Here is a 23,788-nt window from a genome sequence, read left to right on the forward strand (position 1 = left end):
AAAAAATAAATAAAAAATAAAAGTGGGCCGGGCACAGTGGCTCACGCCTGTAATCCCAGCACTCTGGGAGGCCGAGGCAGGCGGATCACGAGGTCAGGAAATCGAGACCATCCTGGCTGACACAGTGAAACCCTGTCTCTACTAAAAAATACAAAAAATTAGCTGGGCATGGTGGCGGGCACCTGTAGTCCCAGCTACTCCGGAGGCTGAGGCAAGAGAATGGCGTGAACCCGGGAGGCAGAGCTTGCAGTGAGCCGATATCGCACCATTGCACTCCAGCCTGGGTGACAGAGCGAGACTCCATCTCAAAAAGAAAAAAATAAAATTTAAAAAATATATAGATATATATGTATATGCACACATACATACCTGTAGTCTGCTATTTTATGATTATGTAGAAAGTTTTTGGGATCGTTAATTATATTCATAACCCTTGTATTGCAGCCCTGTGGTTTCAGATATGACACTTACAGCGCTGGGCCCCACACAAACTCAGGTTCCTGAACAAAGACAATTCGTTACATGTATATTGTGTCAAGAGGAGCAAGAAGTTAAAGTGGAAAGCAGGGCAATGGTCTTGGCAGCATTTGTTCAGAGATCAACTGTATTATCAAAAAACAGAAGTAAATTTATTCAAGATCCAGGTAAGTCATAGCTAGATCCTCATCTTCCCGATTAATAACAACTGCCAGTTAATGTGGTTGATGATACATTGAGATTTTTTAAATCTAAGAATGACTCCATAGACTTGGATGGTATCTTTGGCAGGTAACCTAGGCAGGAATTCCCCACTTGGCAGATGTGGAACCACTCCAGAAAGTTATACCTGAATCATATAGCTGATAAATAGCAGGGATTCAAAGTAAAGCTTTTCTTTGTGATGTAACATTACATACTTTGGCATTTCACAGTCTTTCCCATGCTTCAGTACACTTGCAAAGCCTTGGTCATTTGTTGACACACTGAAATAATAATTGCTTTGTCTTATTGATAGAGCCTGAGTGGAATCTTCTGAGAACAGTGATAGAGAGTTACCTATGTAAGAGGCAATCCTTGAGCCAAATTCTGACTTAGAATAGTGATACCACCACAGATCGGGTTCCCCAGAAAGCAGATTCTTGAGATACAGATTACTGTGCAGGACAGTTGAGGGCCCTCTTTCAGCAACTGAGGAAGTAAAGCAGGGAGATCCAGTCTGTACATGATTTTGTCCACCACTGACACATTTATTTCTCTGCTTGTAGGTTGTGCTCTGTGTGCATATGCTTGAGCGATACACAGTAAACTTCTTGAGAGTAGGAACTGTGTCTTGGAAATTCCCAGAGCACTTCTTTAGCCCTTGCCTTTCACACTGCAGTGTGAAAGGAGGTTTGAGAGCCACTTTTAGAGTTACCTTCTCTCTTTAAAGAAAGTCTTTGTATCCTACTTACTAAAGATTGGTCTGCTTCATCTTTAAAAATGGTCATTTGGGCTGGGCATGGTGGCTCATGCCTGTAATCCCAGCACTTTGGGAGGCCAAGGCAGGTGGATCATCTGAGGTCAGGAGTTCGAGACCAGCCTGGCCAACATGGCGAAACCCCGTCTCTACTAATAGTACAAAAATATTAGCTGAATGTGGTGGCGCGCACCTGTAGTCCCAGCTACTCAAGAGGCTGAGGCTCGAGAATTGCTTGAACCTAGAAGGTGGAGGTTGCAGTGAGCTGAGATTGCACCACTGCCCTCCAGCCTGGGCGACGGAGCAAGACCCTGTCTTTTTTTTTGTAATAGCCATTTAAACTTGGTGCTTTATAAATTTCATTCCAGGCCAAAGACGGAGTTGTTAATTTTATTTAATTTGTTACTTCTTGAAGAAAAAGCATTAGCTGGCTATAAGTGGATTTTCTTAATGCTTTGACATTTGCACTGTTCTAGTGTTAAAGCAAATTAAAACTATTAAAGCAAATTAAAAATAATTCTTTCTAGAGTGTTAGGAAATTTCTAAGATTATACTAATTTATATAAAGAATTCAAAAAATTCCAAAAGAAGCCAGACATCCATCTTGTTTTTCTTGATTTTTCATCCCATTTGAATATAAAAATTAGCACCAGGACACCAGGACAGAAGACTCTGAATTACTTTTTTTTTTCCCCATCTGATCTGGTCTATGCTTAGATTTTTTGTTGTCACTTCGGCTCTGATGTGATTATTTGCTGTATGAGTGTCGTTAAGCAGTCTGTCCTCTAGGGGGCGCCCCATTACTGCCAAAACATTTTTTATTAGCGATCATTGTAACCCAGCTGTCCTGAACGCACGTAAGGCAGCCCGGTGAAGAGAGTAGCTCTTTTACCTGGAGTTCAGGGTACAATGGGAGGAATTGGAATACCTCAGTACCCTGAAAGTGTGAAATGTTCAAAAGATTGGATATATTTAAATTCATAGTTCTAATTTCAGTTTACAATTTGAGAATGTTTAATTAATTTGCTGTGGATGGTGGAAATTAGAGTCCTGCTTTCTGAATAATCCAAAGTCTTGCATAAATTATTGGTATCTCAAAAGGAATAAACTAGCATTTCATTTCAAATTTACAAGTCTTTATCAAAGATTTTACAATTTAAAGTTGCACATTTGTTATAGGAAAATTAAATGCTTCACTTTTTTGTTTTGTTTTTTGTTTTTGTTTTTGTTTTGTAATGCAGAAAAATATGATCCATTATTCATGCACCCTGATCTGTCTTGTGGAACACACACTAGTAGCTGTGGGCACATTATGCATGCCCATTGTTGGCAAAGGTAATGTATGTGCTTAATATTTTCAAGAGAAGTTTAAGGGCTCAAAATTTTTAACATAGAGGAAATTTTATTCTAGAAAAAAGGAAAAGAACTAAAAATGTTGAAGAAAAAAATCTGTATTTTTGCCTAATAACAAAAGTTATTTGCCTTGTCATAGATGTAAAGTATGTCAGATATATTTTTTAATTTAGCTTTATATCCAAGTCTCTTCTTTATCTTCCAAAGAAGGAAGTGGATCTGTGTCAGTCTGTGGATGAAGAAAAGGGTTTTTACAGTAGGATAAACCCTAGAAGGGTAATGTTGTCTTTCTTTGGGTCCAGGGTGGACAACTCTTGATTCCATAGATGTTAATATTTGCTTTGTTACTTCCCAAAATTTTACCGGCTCCCTGTGATAAGATGAGATGTCCTGAATTTGTTCTACCTTGGTGTTTTCTATGCTTCTGCAAAACCAACAAATCAATATTATTCTAGAACTATGCTCACCCAGTTATTATGAACTACCCCTAACAACTAGCCACCACGTTGTAGTCCCAGCTACTTGGGAGGCTGAGACAGGAGAATTGCTTGAATGTGGGAAGTGGAGGTTGCCGTGCACCAAGATCGTGCAACTGCACTCCCACCTGGGTGACAGAGCGACACTCCATCTCAAAAAAACAAACAAACAAATAGCCACCAGCCTTGGGGAAGTGGCAAGAGAACAGTGGCACCAAGAAATTTTTGTTGCTGCTTTGTAAATGCTTTTTTACATGGCAGTCTTTTTTTTTATTTTCCTGTTTTAGAACCTTTAATCCATTTGGATTTTTAAAATCACTCAAAAATCATGTTAAAAATAATTTAGTTTAAGATTTTTCATTTTTGAACTATTTGTGGAAACAAATTATTTAAAATGTTGAAGCTTGTGGCTGTCATTTATATAAATTACCATTGTTTTGATACCTCATGTTCTCTAATTGTAAAGGTATTTTGATTCCGTTCAAGCTAAAGAACAGCGAAGGCAACAGAGATTACGCTTACATACAAGCTATGATGTAGAAAACGGAGAATTCCTTTGCCCCCTTTGTGAATGCTTGAGTAATACTGTTATTCCTCTGCTGCTTCCTCCAAGAAATATTTTTAACAAGTAAGTTTTGGCTCATGACAACTCATAACAAAGCCATAGTTTGCTTTGAAGATAATGAAATAATAAATCAGGGAGGAAGACTTAGCGTAGGCAGTTGCATAGTGTTTTCCAGATACTTTCCAAACTCTGGTCATTTTCTTCTAGCAGACCTGTGGAATATCATTTTAGTTTTTAGAGAGGAGCAGGTGAAAATTTAAGTTTCCAAGCTGTAAAATTCCTGTGTATTTATGAAAACCAAGTATCTGGTTTATTTCTAAGGACCCTACTTTTAATATCTTCCATGCACTTTTCAAGAGATGCTCAGTAAACTGGTAGGGGGAGATGGAACAACTCAAACTGACTTTATAGGACAGTCTGAAAATCGTATAAAACTTTTTGCAATGTACTAGCCATTCATAGTTTCAAGAACCAGGCAAAAAAGTGAAAATCTGTTGCTATATTTTAAATGGAAAAATCTCAGCTGGGCATTGTGGCTCACATCTATAATCCTAGCACTCTGGGAGGCCAAGGTGGGAGGATCATTTGAGCCCAGGAGTTCAAGACCATCCTTGGCAACATAATGAGACCCTGTCTGTACAAAAAATAAAAAGTTAGCTGGATGTAGTGGCATATGCCTATAGTCCCAGCTACTTGGGAGACTCAGGTGGGAGGCTCGCTTGGGTCAAGGCTGCAGTGAGCTTTGATCATGCCGTTGCACTTCAGCCTGAGTGACACAGCAGAAGCCAGTCTCAAAAATAAAATAAGTGCTTGCTTCAGTAGCACATACGCTAAAATTGGAACGATAAAGAGAAGATTAGCATGGCTCTTTCACAAGGATGACACACAAATTTGTGAAGTGTTCCATATTTTTAGCTCTTTTAGAATTTGTCTAGCAGACGAAAAAAATAAAATGGAAAATTTCTGTAACTTCATAATTTTTTGGATGCTTTTAGTTATGAGTATTGGACATATTCATTTCAAGTATGAATTTGATAATGTCTGCTATTCAAATCTGAACTTCATTTCTCAATGTAGAATTATGCTGCGTACCTTGCATGCACAAATATTAAGTTATGTGAGTATAAATGATCCATTTCTGTGTTATTTGGATTCAGTTCAAAGCAAAGTCATTTTTTTCTTGTCAGTTTTAGGAGTTCAAACTTTGGTGTCTTAGTCTATGCTACCACAAAATGTTCTTAAAATATTAGTAGATTTGAGTGTAAGCTCATGCTTTTTAATTATAGAAGAATATCATGGTACTTATCTGCATTTGAACTGATAAAGAAATTAATTATTGTTAGATTGAGGATTAACTGTGTATAAGAAGAAATCGTTCCTGTTGGATTTCACCTGTCACTTTATTGGTCCACTTTTTGGGTTTTGCCCATGAGATTCAATTATGGTTTAGTCATATTCGAATATAATCATAAAAATACACAGGCTTTGGAATCTTACAGAGCCAAATTTGAATGCTAGCTTTGTCCCTTATTCGGCCTTAGTCAAGTTACATAGCTCTAAACCTCAGTTTCCTCATCTGTAAAATGGGGATAATAATAAAACCTATTACAAAATGTAGTAATACAACCTATACAAATAATACAATATAGGGATACAACCTATGCAATAATACTACAACCTGAAACAAAATATAGGGATATTTTGAGGATTAAGTCTAATACCATAAGATATTTACAGTAAAATGCTTCACTAAATGCTTGTAACATAATAAGCACTTGGTAGATATTAATAGTGATGGTGATTATGATACTTAAGAAATTCTAGCAAATTCCAGTACTGAAGAGTGAGATTTTTAATACACAGTGTTATTACCATCATATTGACAAATAATATATTCATTTCCATTGGCCAATATCCTAATTTTTTTAATGCAATGAATTTTCCCTTATCTTTTTTGTTTTTAATATTTGGAATGTGTCTAAAATATGCCTGTGATCATTTAAGGAGTCTTTTGTATCTTAAGGAACAATAATAAAACACTAAATACTCTCTATAATCTTTTCTAGCAGGTTAAATTTTTCAGACCAACCAAATCTGACTCAGTGGATTAGAACAATATCTCAGCAAATAAAAGCATTACAGTTTCTTAGGAAAGAAGAAAGTACTCCTAGTAAGTTCCGGTAACCTGTTTTCATTTTTCCCTAAAGTCCGAGGTCATCAGAAAATGTATTTCCAGAAGAAATTGTTTAAAAGTGAAACCTCCCACTTAAAATTTTGACTCATTCTAATTTTCATTGTCTTAATAAACTAAATTTGACTTTACTGCATTACTCCTAATTCCTTAAACACACAAGCTCATGTGAAGTTTATAACAAACACTTCTCACTTATTCCCCCATTTTATTGAAGAGCTTCTGGAGGTGGGGGAGATGTAACTGAGTGTTGCAGAGCTAGCTTCAGTTCTTGGTGGGCTAACTCACCCTACTGTTGGCATTACCAAAGGCTTCCCAAGTTTCATAGACCATGCACTGCACTTATGACCTTGTGGGAACGTAGTATGAACAGAATTTATATCATTGGTTTTCATAGAAACAGAATAGCTACTCTTGTTTTCATTTTAGTGGCTGTACTGTAAGGAAAAGCATAGATAAGAAAGGGCCTTGGTCAGCTAGAGCAATAGTGTTTTCATGCTTCATATGGTGGTTATGCCAGTTTTTATTAGGGAATTTTTTTCCTGTTGTTTTTAATTTCTTTGACCTATATGGCTATACTTTTAGGAATATTGTCATGTATTGAATAATGGTATAAAATGCCTGTTTCTATAGATAATGCGCCTACAAAGAATTCAGAAAATATGGATGAGTTACAGCTCCCTGAAGGGTTCAGGCCTGATTTTCATCCTAAGTGAGTATATTATTTTACTCCTTTAAAATTTGACCCATTTGAAATGATGATTAAATCAGCAGTTAGGAGGAATATGATTTGGCAAACGAGGGAGCAAAATGTTATAGGATACTGATCTTTAGTTCTAAAGTTTAAGCAGAGGCTGAGGCAGGAGGTAGAGGCTGCAGTGAGCCTTCATTGTGCCACTGCACTCCAGTCTGGGTGACAGAGTGAGACCCTGTCTCAAAACAACAAAAAAACTTTAAGCATTACATGATTGTATTTATTGCAGTACATTAAAAAAATCTAAGAATGATGTGGCGTGGTTAACTCTCACCACCCTCTCCTAGTCAGCATTGCTGACCCCCTCCACAACCCTTTCTTTACCTGGCTCTCCTTGACGACATCTAATCAGTAATTCTAAACACAAACTGCTCAGCTTCCCCGAAGGATCCCGCACTTCTGTCTGACTTCAGAATTTCTATGAATGACCTAACCAAGCTTTTGGCAACCCAGGATTAAAACCAGAATATTTTCCACCCTACTTTACCCCATAGCCAGTTAGTTACAAGGTATAGCATAGATTCTGGAGCTAGACTGGTTGATTCAGTTCCCAGCACCACCACTTTTTAGCTGTGCAACTTTGAGCAAATTGCTTGACCTCGCTGTACCTCAGTTCCCTCATCTGTTAAGTGAGGATAATTCATAGTTCTTATTAGGATAAAGTGACATAATGTACATAGAGCTACCTGAAAGCTATGCCTGGCATGTACCAAGTAACTCAATAAATACAGACCTAGAAGACTTGAATAGAAAAAACATCACACCTATAATCCCAGCACTTTGGGAGGCCAAGGCGGGCAGATCACTTGAGGTCAGGAATTCAAGACCAGTCTAGCCAACATGGTGAAACCCTGTCTCTACTAAAAATACAAAAATTAGCCAGGCGTGGTGGTGCACGCTTGTAATCCCAGCTACTTGGGAGGCTGAGGCAGGAGAGTCGCTTGAACTTGGGAGGCAGAGGTTGCAATGAGCCGAGATTGCGCCACTGCACTCCAGCCTGGGTGACAGACTGAGACTCCATCTCAAAAAAAAAGAAAAAGGAAGAAAAAAACTTCAATCTTCTGTCTGCCACACTCCACCAGTCCTGTCATTTTATTTGTCACTTCTAGTATTTACTTCCATATTTCTAATTAGACAGTATCTTCACTGTTGACTAGTAAATTATTCCACAATTTTTGGTTAAATCTAGTTGTCAGTTTTTACATTATAATAACTGTGTTTCTGCTGATACAAGTTGCATATTAGATTTATATTTCCTTTCTCGTACAGTTTTGTCTTACAGTTAATAATTACCTTGTCGTTTTCATGTATTTGTTTTCTATGTATGTATTTCTTTTTTTCTTTTTTCTTTTTTCTTTTTTTTTCCCTGAATGGTGCAGTAGATCTGTCCAATGTCTAACAACTTTTCTTTTTTTCTTTCTTTTTTTTTTTTTTTTTTTGAGACAGAGTCTCACTCTGTCACCCAGGCTGGAGCGCAGTGGCATGATCTCAGCTCCCTGCAGCCTCCCCTCCCGGGTTCAAACAATTGTCCTGCCTCAACCTCCCAAGTAGCTGGGATTACAGGCATGAGCTACCACGCCAGACTGATTTTTGTATTTTTAGTAGAGACGGAGTTTCTCCATGTTGCCTAGGTCAGGTCTAACTCCTGACCTCAGGTGATCCATCCGCCTCAGCCTCCCGAAGTGCTGGGATTACAAGCGTGAGCCACCACACCCAGCCTCCTAACAACTTAATTCTAAGTGCTCAGATCTGTCAGATGGTCTTCTGTTGCTGGGTCCTCCTTCCCCCACACAGCCTCTGTTCTCCTGCAGGCGGGAGGGGGCACAGCTGTCACTTCTCTTGGGTCCTGCTCCTCTTAATTTTCTGGATTGAGTATCTTCCTCTTTCTTAAGTACTTGCTCTTTTTGCAGATTCCTAAGAAAGGACACCTGGATGGTGTATTTTCATGTTTGAAAATATGTTTATTTTATTCATATGCTCAATTGATAGTTTGGGTATAGAATTCTAGGTTAGAAGTAACTTTTCATCTAGATTTTGAAGGCATTATTTTACTAAATTCTATATCCATTGAGAAATTAATCCCATTCTAATTCCTGTTCCTTTGTAAATTTTTGTTTTCGTTTTTGTTTTTTTTGAGACAGTTTCTCACTCTGTCACCCAGGCTGGAGTGCAGTGGCACAATCTCAGTTCACTGCAACCTCTGTATTCTGGGTTCAAGCGATTCTCCTGTCTCAGCCTCCCGAGTAGCTGGGATTACAGACGTGAGCCGCCACACCTGGCTAATTTTTTTTTTTTTTTTTTTTTTGAGACAGAGTCTCACTCTGTCGCCCTGGTTAGAGTGCAGTGGCGTGATCTCGGCTCACTGCAACCTCCGCCTCCTGGGTTCACACCATTCTCCTGCCTCAGCCTCCGTAGTAGCTGGGACTACAGGCACCCACCACCACGCCTGGCTAATTTTTTGTATTTTTAGTGGAGACAGGGTTTCACCATGTTAGCCAGGATGGTCTCGATCTGCTGACCTCGTGATCCACCCACCTCAGCCTCCCAAAGTGCTGCGATTACAGGAGTGAGCCACCGCACCTGGCCACCTGCCTAATTTTTGTATTTTTCGTAGAGACGGGGTTTCACACCATGCTGGCCAGACTGGTCTCAAACTCCTGACCTCAGATGATCCGCCCCCCTCGGCCTCCCAAAGTGCTGCAATTACAGGTGTCAGCCACTGCACCCAGCCACTTTTTTTTTTTTTAACTTTTTTAGAGACGAGTTCTATGTTGTCCAGGTTGGCCTTGAACTCCTGGGCTCAGGTGATCCTTCCACCTCAGCCTCCTGAGTAGTTGGGATTACAGGTGTGAGCCACCAAGCCTGGTTCCTTTATAACTCTATTACTTCTTTTTTTTTTTTCTTCTTTTTTGAGACAGAGTATCGTTCTTGTCACCCAGGATGGAGTGCAGTGGCACAATCTCAGCTCACTGCAACCTCTGCCACCCAGGTTCAAGGAATTCTCGTGCCTCAGCCTCCCAAGTAGCTGGGACTACAGGCACGTGCCACCATGCCCCACTCATTTTTTGTATTTTTAGTAAAGACAGGGTTTCACCATGTTGGCCAGGCTGGTCTCAAACTCCTGACCTCAAGTGATTCACCCATCTTGGCCTCCCGAAATGCTAGGCATGCATGAGCCACTGCACCCGGGCTTGTAACTCTGTTACTTCTGAAAATTGTAAGATATTCTCTTTATCTCTTCAGTGTTCTGAAATTTTTTATGATATTTCTTGGTATATGACTCTTTTTATTCATTTTGCTAGGCATTCAATAAACCTATTGAATCTGAACATTCATGTCCTTCATTTCTGAGAATTTTTTATGTCGTTTCTTAAATAATTTTCTCTTGGATTTTGTTATTTGAGGTAGATCTGTTAGGTCACTATTGCCCCTATTGAACTGATACCCTAATTTTCTTAAAAGTTTTTTGCTTTCGATGTTGTCTCTGTTTTCCCTGAGTTCTGTTTCTCCGCTTCTTTGTTTTGTTTTATCTCTTTGATGCTTTCCTTAAATGTTTATTAGTCCTTGGATAACTAAGCATAAGGATACCTGGTGGACAGGTGGAGCTTGCTGACTTGTAAGCCTCACAGTTAGGTGATCAGGACACCTCCAGTCGTTTACTTGGTGACCCCCAAATGTCAGTGTGTAAAAACAACTTTCCCCTGAGGATTGTTCACTGGAAAAACTAATCTCTGCGGCAGTGGGTATACATTGCTGCTGTTCTCAGGATGGGAAACAGGGTCAAGGATCTCACTGTGTAGTATGGAGGCTTTTGCCCAGCACCCTGTTTTCAGCCCTGTGCCTCACCCCTGCTAAATCAAAGAGTAACTCCTCTTAAGCAGGGGCAGTTTGCATTATCTCTGATCACTTTGCATACAATTATCTCTGGATATATGTGAAGTGGTTCAATTTCAATGTAGCAAAGAGCTGTTAAGAAACTGAACCATTTGATATGTGCACATTTTCTATGACGTTTCTTGGTATATGACTCTGAGCTAATTTTATACATGTTTACTTCAGGAACCCTTATTCCGAGAGCATAAAAGAAATGCTAACGACATTTGGAACTGCTACCTACAAGGTGGGACTAAAGGTTCATCCCAATGAAGAGGATCCTCGTGTTCCCATAATGTGTTGGGGTAGCTGTGCATACACCATCCAAAGCATAGGTGAGGGATTGACAGCTGTTTCTCTGTATATCACAAGCATTTGTTGATATGAATTAGGTGTAGAATCTTGTTTTTTAAATGAAATGTTTAAAGTGGGTAACAACGTGAAGAAATAATAAAAAGACTTAGAAGCAAGAAATGTAGTGTACTGACAAAATACTAGATTGATAGTTCATAAATTAACCACAGCAACAAGAGAACTCTTGGTGGTGATTATAGCTTCTTGTCAGTTGAAGGAATGTGCTGTTCATTTTTACTTTGTAACCAAATGTAATTCTTGTGAAATGACTTTGAAGATTCTGAAACTTGACAATATTGTACTTTCTGTAGAATTGGGGGTTTTTTAACCTTTTTTAAAAAATTGTATTAAAATATTCATAACATAACATTTACCATTTTAACCATCTTTAATCTGTAGAAAGAATTTTGAGTGATGAAGATAAACCATTGTTTGGTCCTTTACCTTGCAGACTGGTAAGTTCTCAGTTTATTCAGTTCATGAAAGGGGGGCATGGAAATTAGGTGGTTCTGCTTCTTTTAATCTTACGGATCTGCAGTAGTTACTTACTACATTCACTTCTTTCGTAGTAAAAACCCACTTTCTGTAAGGATATTAAAGAAGTAACGGTTGTGGTTTAATCTTTTAAATAAACTTCAGGAGGCCAGGTGCGGTGGCTCGTGCCTGTAATCTCAGCAGTTTGGGAGGCCAAGGTGGGAGGATCACCTGAGGTCGGGAGTTTGAGACCAGCCTGACCAACGTGGAGAAACCTCGTCTCTTCTAAAAATACAAAATTAGCCAGGTGTGGTGGTGCATGCCTGTAGTCCCAGCTACTCAGGAGACTGAGGCAGGAGAATCGCTTGAACCTGGGAGGCGGAGGTTGCAGTGAGCTGAGATTGCGCCATTGCATTCCAGCCTGGGCAATAAAAGTGAAGCTCCGTCTCAAAAAAAAAGAATATTGCAGCCTGGGCAATATAGTGAGACCTGATCTCTACACAAATTTTAAAATTGGCAAGGAGTGGTGGCGTAGCATGTTCCTGTGGTCCCAACTACTTAGGAGGCTGAGTTGGGAAGATCGCTGGAGCTGGGGAGGTCGAGGCTGCAGTGAGCCATGATCGTGCCCCTGTACTCTAGCCTATGCAACAGAGCAAGATCCGATCTTAAAAAAAAAAAAGAAGAAGAAGAATGTATATTCTAGCTCCACTTTCTTGCTAACCATTCATATTTCAACTCCTGCAATTGGGCTCCACTTCTAACACTTTATCACTTCCATGAAATATCTTTTTCCAAGTTCACCAAATGATCTCCTAATTATCATTTTGTGTGGGCATTTTTTAGCCCTTTTCTTTGAAACCTCTACTTAATTGCTCGTTCTGAAACTTTTTATTTCTCTCCATTCCTTCTTCGTTCTGAAACTCATTTTTTCTCTTAATTTCTGTGACACTCCTGGCTTTCTTTCTACATCTGTGGCTGCTGCCTCTCAGCCTCCTCTCCCTCCTCCATCCTGCAGTTGTCATTTTTAAACCTCCAGAGTTCTGCCATCTAATACTCTTCCCTGATCAGCCCCATCTATGCCTCTGATTTCAGTTATATCCAAATGATCCCCACCTGTGTATCTCCAACCCAGATCTTTATCTTAGGCCTAGGTTTTCTCTGCCTGCTTTATTTTTTCACCTGGATCTCCTACAGGTACCTAAAATTCAACAATCCAAATTAATTTTTCTTCCTATAGTCCCTCTTTTAGTTAATTTCACCACTATTCATCCAGGAGAAACCAGAAAATTGAAGTGTTTTGTTTTTGTTTTTGTTTTTGTTTTTTTTGATATGGAGTCTTGCCCTGTCACTCAGACTGGAGTGCAATGGCACGATCGTGGCTCACTGCAACCTCTGCCTCCTAGGTTCAAACAACTCTCCTGTCTCAGCCTCCCGAGTAGCTGGGATTACAGGTGCACGCCACCACGCCCAGCTAATTTTTGTGTTTTTAGTAGAGATGGAGTTTTACCATGTTGGCCAGGCTGGTCTCAAACTCCTGATCTCAGGTGATCTGCCCATCTCAGCCTCCCAAAATGCTGGGATTACAGGCATGACCCACTGTTCCTGGCCTAGATACATTATTTAGCCTGGGCATTCCCATTCACTTGGCCAGCAGAGTCTGACAAATTCTCACCATGCCTTCTGCTACTTGTTTGGTTCAGCCCCACATCATTTCTTGCCTAGATTATTGTAGCAGTTTTTAACCCCGAATCTCACCCTTCTCTAATACATTATCAGAGGGGCTCCTCAAAAGCAATCCTGATCGTATTCGTCATACATTTACAAACTTAACCTGTTTCTCCATTATCACCTCCTGCCAGTTCCCAGCCCTGTGGTCCAGATTTGTAGAATCACTGCCAGTTTCCTCAGTGCTAGTCCCCACGCCTTTGCACATTCCATTTCCTCTGCCTAGAGTACCCTAAGCAGACTGCTACTCTTTCAGATGCTGTTCAAGCTTTCCCTTCCTTTAGAAAGCCCTCTGAGCCCTGTACTGTGAGTTAGAGATCTCTTATCTGTGATGCCTGTCTCCTTCCCGACTTTCTTCCTTTCCTACCCCCGGGGCTTTAAGCTCTTTGAGAGCAGGAGAGGGAGAATGGGTTTTATTTGAAGATCTTCAGAACCAGGACCTAATGTATATAGTAGGACCTCAATATTTATTGAACCAAACATTACAGAAAATTTGGAAAATGAAGAAACAAGCAGGAAGAGTAAAGTCATCTACTTATCACATTCCATCTTTTTCCATTAGCATGTTTATTCTTGATTTCAATTGGTACTCACATGTAGCTTTGTTGCTGTGGTATTCTTTAAATCAAGAGTTTTCTTATTACTGCTTATTTAGTCCTCATAACAGTTTCTAATAGCTGCGGGCACCCTCATTTGTGCCACCATCTTCTTGGACAGTTTCCCCAATATTTGGAGTATCTCTTTAGGATACTCTACATTTTAAGAAAGAGTATCCACATTTTAGACTATCTCTTTAGGATAAACATAAGAAATACATGTTTTAGAGTATCTCTCTAGAATAAACATAGAAATACTGCATCCACATCTTGGCTTATTTGTTTTTTGAGATGGAATCTTGCTCTGTTTTCCAGGCTGGAGTGCAGTGGTGTGATCTCAGCTCACTGCAACCTCTCCCTCCAGGGTTCAAGCGATTCTCCTACCTCAACCTCTTGAATAACTGAGACTACAGGCGCCCGCCACCATGCCTGACTAATTTATTTTTAGTAGAGACAGGGTTTCTCCATGTTGGACAGGCTGGTCTCGAACTCCTGACCTCAGGTGATCTGCCCATCTCGGCCTCCCAAAGTATTGGGATTACAGGCGTGAGCCACTGATCCCGGCCTGCATCCACATCTTGGGAGTGTCCCTTGCTTTCGGTCTGATGCATATATTCTATATTCTTTTCTTTTCCAGAGAAAACCAGCAACATGGTGGCAAAGGGATAGATTTCGTTTATTCAGCATTACACTTAGACATTTCCTATTCCATTTATCCTGTGTTAGAGGCATGTCATGGAGATGTCGTAGATTTAGTTCCATACCATCTAGAGCAGTTTCATTGTGCATCCAGCTGTGCTCTGAACTAGCATTCCTGAAAGAGAACTGCTTTGCCTGTTGGTTTTTTTGTTAATTGTACTGGTTTCTTTATTTTAGGATGACTGTCTTAGGTCATTGACGAGATTTGCCGCAGCACACTGGACAGTGGCATCACTTTCAGTGGTGCAAGGACATTTTTGTAAACTTTTTGCATGTGAGTAGTAATACATTTATAACATGTTATGGTAATTTCTCATCCTCTGAAATTTTGTTTTTAATGGTACAGCTTCTTTCAATAATGAATTAAATATTTAGTAGTACTGGTTGTCTTATATATAAGCTATAGCTTATAAATTCTCACGTATCTCACAAGAAGATAAATTTAAAGCAGATTATAAACATTTTAACATATTTTGGCATATGAAATATCCTAATGTATTTTTCTTTAAATCTCTAGCATTGGTGCCTAATGACAGCCATGAAGAACTTCCATGCATATTAGATATTGACATGTTTCATTTATTGGTGGGTATTTTGTAGTTTGGACTTCTATGTCATACTATGTAACTTTACCTTGTTTGGTGAGCAGTGTAGTGGCAGACAGGAAGGAGTTATATGATTTCCTTACCCTTTCTGAGTATAATTCTTTTATGACAAACCTCAAAAAGAAAATATTTAGGAACCTAGTTGAGAGACTTGACCTTGTTGTCGAGACATCCTCTGACTCTCATTTTGCTTTGTGGCTGAGGTCAGTATTTTAACCTCTCTGTGCTTTTAATCTGTAAAGAGATAAAAACACCAGCAACTGGTCAGGTGGTGGTGGCTCATGCCTGTAATCCCAGCACTTTGCAAGGCTCACCCCAGATCACTTGAGGTCAGGAGTTTGAGAGCAACCTTGCCGACATGGTGAAACCCTATCTCTACAGAAAGTACAAAAAATTAGCTGGGCACGGTGTCACACGCCTGTAATCCCAGCTACTCAGGAGGGTGAGACAGGAGAATCACTTGAACCCAGGAGGTGGACATTGCAGTGAGCCAAGATTGCACCACTGCACTCTATCCTGGATGACAGAGCAAGACCCCATCAAAAAAAAAACCAGCAACAGAAGCACTGCTGCTGGCCGATGCAGTGCTTTTGTACATTTTCAAAATTCTGGCAGTGTGGTCACACTACTTAGCAGCAGAGAGCCCCTTATAATTCAGGGAAAGGTATGTCCTCTGAGCTGGTACATCCTGGTGCTAAGACACACAGCTATCCAAATAGTGGTTAGTCAAATTTCAGCCCTACCTCAACTGGGTTCCCTTGCACAGGATACAGAGTGTACTACCACATCCAGCAGCCCCAAGTGCTGTCCCCTTATTCTCTGGACCTCAGATTCTGCACCTTTAAGTTGATTAGTACCTACTTTATATGACTGTGTCAGAACTCAATCCATGTAAAGCACTTAGAGCAATATATTCCTAATAAATGCTGGCTATTACTGTTCTCATTGCTGCAACTAAAACCACCACCACTTAGAATGCCATGCAGACAGCAGTAGGCCGACAGAGCTAGCATTTGTGTACTTGCCAGCGTTTACATACATTCACACATCTCTACCACGTACATGTAACATACTGTCTCTAGTTTACCAATAGGGAAACTGAGGCCTGATCAGAGATGTTAATTTGTGTAAAAAAGCTCATAAGAGGAGGAGGTAGGATTCATATCTAGATATTTATGGATCCAAAACCCATGTTTTTTCAACTGCCTACTCCCTGGAAAGAGTTCAGATATTGTTTTTGTTAACAATAAGCTATGTATAGGAGACCCACTGGATTAATGAAATCATAGTGCCCATCGAGTCCTGTAACTCTTACGGCATTTCATGTAGCCAGTCCTATTGGATTTTCTAACATGCATACCCTTTCTTTAAGAACAAAGATTTCTTAAAGGGAGGAGCTGAACTCAGGAGGGATCACAGTAAGAAAATGGAAATGTGACCGGGTGCGGTGGCTCACGCCTATAGTCCCAGCACTTCGGGAGGCCTAGGCAGGCAGATCACCTGAGGTCAGGAGTTTGAGACCAGCCTGGCCAACGTGCAAAACCTCGTCTCTACTAAAAATACAAAAAGTCAGGCGTGATGTTGCACACCTGTAATCCCAGCTACTCAGGAGATTGAGGCAGGAGAATCGCTTGAACCCAGGAGGTGGAAATTGCAGTGAACCAAGGTTGCGCCACTGCACTCCAGTCTGGGCAACAGAGTGAGACTCTGTCTCAAAAAAAAAATAATAAATCAAAATAAAAGTAAAAGTAAGAAGATGGAAATGTGCTTAGCTGTGAAAGGAAAGGCGATCTGTCTGATGTCCTGTGTTTGGTGCCTAGGTGGGCTTGGTGCTTGCGTTCCCTGCGTTGCAGTGTCAGGATTTTTCAGGGATCAGCCTTGGCACTGGAGACCTTCACATTTTCCATCTGGTTACTATGGCACACATCATACAGATCTTACTTACCTCATGTACAGGTAACTCTTGCCTTTTTGTCAGCTTCTTGAAGGAAATACTTGAGTTTTCTGAGTTTAAAAAAAAAGTATTAGAGGAAAAGGTATTTGGATGAGAATAATACCTGAATTAGGCTATTTTTTTCTGTGTATCCTCATATGAAAAGTTTTGAAACATTTCTTTCTCTTAAAATTTCCTAGTAATATGAATCTTTCTAGTTTTAATTTCATACATTGAGTAATATTTGTGTAGGATAGTAATTAAATCTTTTAGAATCTTATGTTTTAGAATGCCAATTTTGTTTTAACTTACATGTTTGCTAATGCCCACATGAATTCATCATTAAATTATGTTTTGCATTCAAAATTCTTGTTTTTCATACACTTTTAAGACTATATTTATTTGATGTTACTTAAAACGTGCCAGCTGGCTGTTTGGTTTGATGGAGATCAATACTGTGCTCCCACTTGAGGGATTAAAATTTTGCATGTTTTCTAAGAATATTTCATATTATATGTGAGTTTATGAATATATTTGCATGTTTAATGTCTTCAGTCCTTTTGGTAACACTTAATTGAAAAATACAGAGTACTAGTATTTCCTTATCTTTCAGAAGAGAATGGCATGGATCAAGAAAATCCCACTTGTGAAGAAGAATCAGCAGTTCTTGCTTTGTATAAAACACTTCACCAGTATACGGGAAGGTGAGCTAGTTATCTCTGCATGATAACGCATTTCCCTAAATATTGCTAGATGATGATAGCGTGAGAAAGGAATTCGTTTGTTAATTAGGGGAAATTGTTGTCTGTTGACATGTTTTTAAAAGAAGATGTGGAGTGATCTGCAGGGCTTTTCTGAGCTATTCATATACTAACATAATTGGAAATCTGGGAGAAAGGTGATAATATGAAGAGCTTCCCACATTTATTTGGCTGTGGAACCCTTCATTTGCTCAGAGGATCTGGCACAGGCTAGAGGACAGATCAAATGTACTTTGGAAAGTTGATATTCTAAAACTTATGTTGTCTCATTCAGAATGGGAATTTAAAACTGCAAGTTAAATTGGCATAATTTATTTTTAAGGTAATATTCAGTAGTGGCAGGAATAAAATGAAATCATTAGAATTTCATGTATGGTTAAGAGTCATGATTTGCTACAAACAGCAATTCAGTAGTTTGCTTAGCCTTCAATAGTATATATTCAAGAATCTGTAAAGTCAAGAACCTATAAAAATGTCTGCTTTTGAATAAATTTTATCCCATTTCTGAGAACCTACATTAACAAAATAATTCAACATACAGAAAAAAACATATAGGCATATAAAGATGGAAACTCCAGTCAGGCACGGTGGCTCACCCGTGTAACCCCAGCACTTCGGGAGAATGAGGCTGGCAGATTACTTGAGCCCAGGTGTTCGAGACCAGCCTGGCCAACATGGTAAAACCCTGTCTCTACCAAAAAAGTACAAAAATTAGCCAGGCATGGTGGCATGTGTCTGTGGTCCCATCTTCTCAGGAGGTTGAGGTAGTCATATCAGCCGGGGAGGTGAAGGCTACAGTGAACCATCACACCACTGCACTCCAGACTGGACAACAGAGTGAGACCCTGTCTCAAAAAGAAAAAGATGTATATGTGATATTCTTTACATTAGCAAAGAATTGAAAGCAATCTAAGTGTTTGCAGGGGGAATAGTTGGATATAGTGGTGGATGTGTTCCAAAATATTATAAATCTATTTAAAATATGGCTCCTAGGAGCTGGGTGCAGTGGCATGTGCCTGTAGTCCCAGCTGCTCGGGAGGCTGAGGTGGGAGGATTGCTGGAGCCCAGTAGTTTGAGTCCAGCCTGGACTTCTCATTTTCCACATTTTCTCTTTATGTCACTATATTACTTTTATAAATTTTAATAACAGCATTGGAGACTATGTCACCACTTACACCTAGCGTCCTATAATAACACACACCCACTTGCCTGTTAACTCACTCCTTTTAAGCATACATGCCATCAGTTCCAAATGACAGTCAAGTTTGTTTTCACACTGTGCTATAAGTACAGTGACCTTTTCTTAGTAGATTTCCCAATAATCTTTTTTTTCTTTTTTAGTGCCTTGAAAGAAATACCATCCGGCTGGCATCTGTGGAGGAGCGTCAGAGCTGGAGTCATGCCTTTCCTGAAGTGTTCTGCTTTATTTTTTCATTACTTAAATGGAGTTCCTTCCCCACCCGACGTTCAAGGTAATTTATACTTTCTTTCAAGACGTAGGGAGAGTTTGTAATCCTTTACTCCGGCAAATATAAAGATCACTTGCAAAAATGAAAATTGACTAAAAGTTCAAAGCATAGCTAATTGACTATGGTGATGCACACATTTATAGCATAACATGTATGTTTATGCATATGTCTCCATTTATTTGGATCTCAGTGACTGTTAAACTCCTATGTAAATGTTTTTACACCTGCAAAGCACTTCTCCCGTAAAGATCGTAGTTTTGCTTTCAGATGTTAAAATGTTCAGTTATGTATTATTTATAAACAAGGTTCCTCAGATTTGAAAAGGTGAAAACTGACAATTTCATGTGATTTTTAACTTGAAACATGCATGGCGTTAAAATTTAGAATACCCATAATTGCACATAAATCTGATTTTAATGTGGGAATTCATTTGCTGTTTCATAGTTGTTTTCCATGTTCTGTTTTGATTCATTCCATAAAAGTAGTATGAAGGTGGACTTGACTGTATCTGTGTATCATCACAGTGCCTGGCACTGGCCATAGAATACCTGCATGCAGTGCTACTCTCTGAAAGTTTGTCAACTGGCATTTCCATTCAGCTAGTTGTTTAGGAACCATATAAAGAATTTAATCTTCCAGATTATTTGCAGTGATGATTAGAGTTGGTATTTAAATCCATGTCTCATGGTAAAACCAGCTTGTATTTCTGTATTGGTTGATCCTTTTCCAGAGCACCCATACATTATTTTTATCATTTAATGTTCACAATAACCCTGTGCAGTAGATTGTGCAGGCACACCATTTTGCAAATGATAAAGCTGAGACACCAGGACATTGGGACCAGTTTGATGTAGGAGTCGCCTGACTGCTCTCAATGCATTGCGTCATTTTCCATGGATTCCTTCCACGTGCCATTCTGTTAACTTCCTACAAGTTACATACCTGGCAAATTGGAACTCTTTCATCTTTTTTTTAAGCCCTGTTATTGCTTAACTCTCATGCGGAATATGCCCTTAGTTGTTATATGCACTCTTTTCTTGTTCTTCGTTTGCAGTTCCTGGAACAAGCCATTTTGAACATTTATGTAACTATCTTTCCCTACCAAACAACCTCATTTGCCTTTTTCAAGAAAATAGTGAGATAATGAATTCACTGATTGAAAGGTAATGATTATATATTTTTCTTCGTTGTATTAAATAGTTCTATGGAACCAAACTTTAGGTATCACATATGTAGCAAAATTCTTAAATAATGACCCTGGTAGAATTCAACACAAATAATTCAAACTAATGAGTAGGCCTTTTTTTTTTTTTTTTTTTTTTTTAATTTTTTGAGACAGAGTCTTGCTTTTTCGCCCAGGCTGGAGTGCAGTGGCGTGATCTTGGCTCACTGCAACCTCCACTTCCCAGGTTCAGGGAATTCTCCTGCCTCAGCCTCCCAAGTAGCTGGAATTACAGGCATACACCACCATGCCCGGCTAGTTTTTTTGACCACCATGTTAGTCAGGCTAGTCTCGAACTCCTGACCTCAAATGATTCACCCACCTCAGCCTTGCAAAATGCTGGGATTACAGGCGTGAGCCACCGCACCCGGCCTATGAGTAGGCCTTTTTAGGTAAGGATCTGGCTTTTCGGTCAACTTTTTGCCAAGCTAGTGAATAGCATAAACAAATTTGCATGGAAGGGGAATAGTGGTAGAAATGTTGATTTCCTTACATGAACTTACTTGTTAAGGACTCTCTTCCATAGGTTTTTTTGGTTTTGTGTTTGTTTTTAAGAGATGGGGTTTTGCCATTTTTTCCAGACTGCTCTTGAACTCCTGGGCTGAGACATTCCTCCCACCGCAGCCTCCTGAGTAGCTGGGACTACAGGCACATGCCATCACACTCAGCTTTTCATAGATTTTTAAAGCCAAAAGAACTCTTAAGGCTATCTAGTCCAATACTCTGAACTTTATATTTGAGAAAAGTGAAGTCTAGAGAAATTGGCCTGACAATCATGTCAAGTTAGTAACTGAATTAAATACATTGCTGTTCTGTCCACAAAATGGGGGAAAATATTTGCAAACCACATATCTGATGAGGGATTAACATCCAGAATAGGCCGGGCACAGTGGCTCACCCGTGTAATCCCAGCACTTTGGGAGGCAGAAGTGGGAGGATCACTTGAGCCCAGGAGTTCAAGACCAGCCTGGGGAACATGGCAAAACCCCATCTCTACAAAAAATTTAAAAATCAATCAGGCATGGTGACATGCACCTATCAGGAGGCTGAAGTGGGAGGATCATTTGAGCCCTGGAGGTCGAGGCTGCAGTGAGCTGCATGCCACTCCACTACAGCCTGGATGACACATCAAGACCTGTATCAAAAGAAAAATTCCAGACTGTATATATCCAGAATTCCTACAACTTAACAACAACAAAACCCAATTAAAAAATAGGCAAAGGACTTGAATAGGCGTTTCTCCAAAGAAGACAAATAACCAAAAAAGCAAAAGAAAAGATGCTCAACATCAGTAGTCACTGGGGAAATCACACTAAGATACCACTTCACACCCATTAGGTAGGCCATTATTTTTTTAAAAGAAGAAAATTACAAATGTTTACAAGGATGTGGAAAAACTGGTATACTGGTATCCTCGTGCATGGGATATAGAAAATGCTAGCGCCACTACAGAAAACAGCATGACAGTTCCTCAAAAAGATAAACATAAAGTTACCTTGTGATCCGGCAATTCCACTTCTAGGTACAGATTACAAAATAACGGAAAGCAGGAACTCAGATCAATATTATACACCCACATTTCTAGCAGCGTTATTCACGATAGCCAAAAGATGGAAACAACCCAGAAGTCCAGCAGGTGAATGGATGCACAAAATGTGTGCACACACACACAATGGGCTATTATTCAGTCTTAAAAGTAGGCCAGGTGTGGTGGCGCACACCCAGAGTCCCAGCTACTCGGGAGGCTGAGGCAGGAGAATCCCTGGAACCTGGGAGGTGGAGGTTCCAGTGAGACTAAGATTACGCCACTGCACTCCAGCCTGAGTGACAGAGCAAGACTGTGTCTCATAAAGAAAAGTAAAGGAAATTCTCACACATGCTACGACATGGATGAACCTTGAGGACGTGTGCTAAGTGAAATAAGCCAGTCACAAAAGGATAAATACTGTATGATTCCACTTCACTGAGGTACCTAGAGTAGTCAAATTCATAGAAACAGAAAGTAGAATGGTGGTTGCCAGGGACTGGGAGAAGGAATTTTGCATTTAATGATTACAGAGTTTCAGTTGGGAAAGATGAAAACGTTCTGGAGATGGATGGTGGTGCTGGTTGCACAACGATATGAATGTACTTAATGCTACAGAACATTAGACTTTGAAGTGGTTAACGTGGTCATTTTTATGTTGTATATATTTTACCACACTGAAAAAGAAAAAACAATTTTATTTTTTAAAGTTTCACTCTGTCGGCTGGGTGCGGTGGCTCAAGCCTGTAATCCCAGCACTTTGGGAGGCCGAGACGGACGGATCACAAGGTCAGGAGATTGAGACCATCCTGGCTAACACGGTGAAACCCCGTCTCTACTGAAAAATACAAAAAACTAGCCAGGCGAGGTGGCGGGCCCCTGTAGTCCCAGCTACTCGGGAAGCTGAGGCAGGAGAATGGTGGGAACCCGGGAGGCGGAGCTTGCAGTGAGCTGAGATCCGGCCACTGTACTCCAGCCTGGGTGACAGAGCGAGACTCCGTCTCAAAAAAAAAAAAAAAGTTTCACTCTGTCATCCAGGCTTGAGTGCACTGGCACAGTCACAGCTTATCCTCCTGGGCTCAAGCAATCCTCCCGCCTCAGCTTCCCAAGTAGCTGGGACTATAGGCACGTGCCACCACACCCAGCTAATTTTTGTATTTTTAGTAGAGAAGGGCTTTTGCCATATTGCCTAGGCTGGTCTCGAACTCCTGGGCTCAAGTACTCTTCCCGCCTCAGCCTCCCAAAGTGCAGGGATTACAGGCATGAGCACCTGGCCAAAAAAAGTTTTTTTTATTTTTGTTTTTTTTTTTATATATTTTTTTTATTTTTTTGAGATGGAGTCTCGTTCTGTTGCCCAGGCTGGAGTGCAGTGGTGCAATCTCGGCTCACTGCAAGCTCCGCCTCCCGGGTTCACGCCATTCTCCTGCCTCAGCCTTCCGAGTAGCTGGGACTACAGGCGCCCGCCACCTCGCCCGGCTAATTTTTTGTATTTTTAGTAGAGACGGGGTTTCACCGTGTTAGCCAGGATGGTCTCGATCTCCTGACCTCGTGATCCGCCCGTCTCGGCCTCCCAAAGTGGTAGGATTACAGATGTGAGCCACCGCGCCTGGCAAAAAAAAAAAAGTTTTATTTTTAATATGAGTGTTCTAGCTCTAGATAATGTTAGCTTGGCATTAATATAGATTAATATAGACTAGTTTTTCTAGAGTATCCAAATTAGTAAGATAATGATGTTTATAGCCACAAATCTTAATATATTTAAGCATTCTTGCTTTTAG

The 23,788-nt window shown here is 40.0% G+C and overlaps 1 protein-coding gene and 1 non-coding gene across 19 annotated transcripts in view; both read left to right on the plus strand.

The window, feature by feature from the left end:
- The window catches only part of UBR2 (ubiquitin protein ligase E3 component n-recognin 2), a 128,222-nt gene that overhangs the window by 95,547 nt on the left and 8,887 nt on the right, over positions 1–23,788 (plus strand). For 10 of the 18 annotated variants that reach the window (XR_002521553.2, XM_021937281.2, XM_021937283.2 and 7 more), the window contains 13 exons: positions 445–644; positions 2,677–2,770; positions 3,731–3,892; positions 5,896–5,999; positions 6,654–6,732; positions 10,834–10,982; positions 11,401–11,456; positions 14,673–14,769; positions 15,013–15,080; positions 16,921–17,056; positions 17,647–17,737; positions 19,136–19,266; positions 20,318–20,426. Coding sequence is in view for 16 of the 18 variants with exons in the window: in XM_021937281.2 (XP_021792973.1) it covers positions 445–644; positions 2,677–2,770; positions 3,731–3,892; positions 5,896–5,999; positions 6,654–6,732; positions 10,834–10,982; positions 11,401–11,456; positions 14,673–14,769; positions 15,013–15,080; positions 16,921–17,056; positions 17,647–17,737; positions 19,136–19,266; positions 20,318–20,426 (1,476 nt within the window). In the remaining 2 variants the exon portion in view is untranslated. Of the gene's footprint in view, positions 1–444; positions 645–2,676; positions 2,771–2,995; positions 3,434–3,730; positions 3,893–5,895; positions 6,000–6,653; positions 6,733–10,833; positions 10,983–11,400; positions 11,457–14,672; positions 14,770–15,012; positions 15,081–16,920; positions 17,057–17,646; positions 17,738–19,135; positions 19,267–20,317; positions 20,427–23,788 lie in introns of those variants that run through there. The other 8 variants (XM_009205177.4, XR_646009.4, XM_021937288.2 and 5 more) reach the window with 8 other exon arrangements.
- On the plus strand, positions 4,636–4,742 carry LOC116275472. The gene has a single exon (XR_004184605.1). It is a non-coding gene; the product is annotated as a U6 spliceosomal RNA (small nuclear RNA).

Source organism: Papio anubis, chromosome 6 (genome assembly GCF_008728515.1).
Source record: "Papio anubis isolate 15944 chromosome 6, Panubis1.0, whole genome shotgun sequence".
NCBI lineage: Eukaryota > Metazoa > Chordata > Mammalia > Primates > Cercopithecidae > Papio > Papio anubis.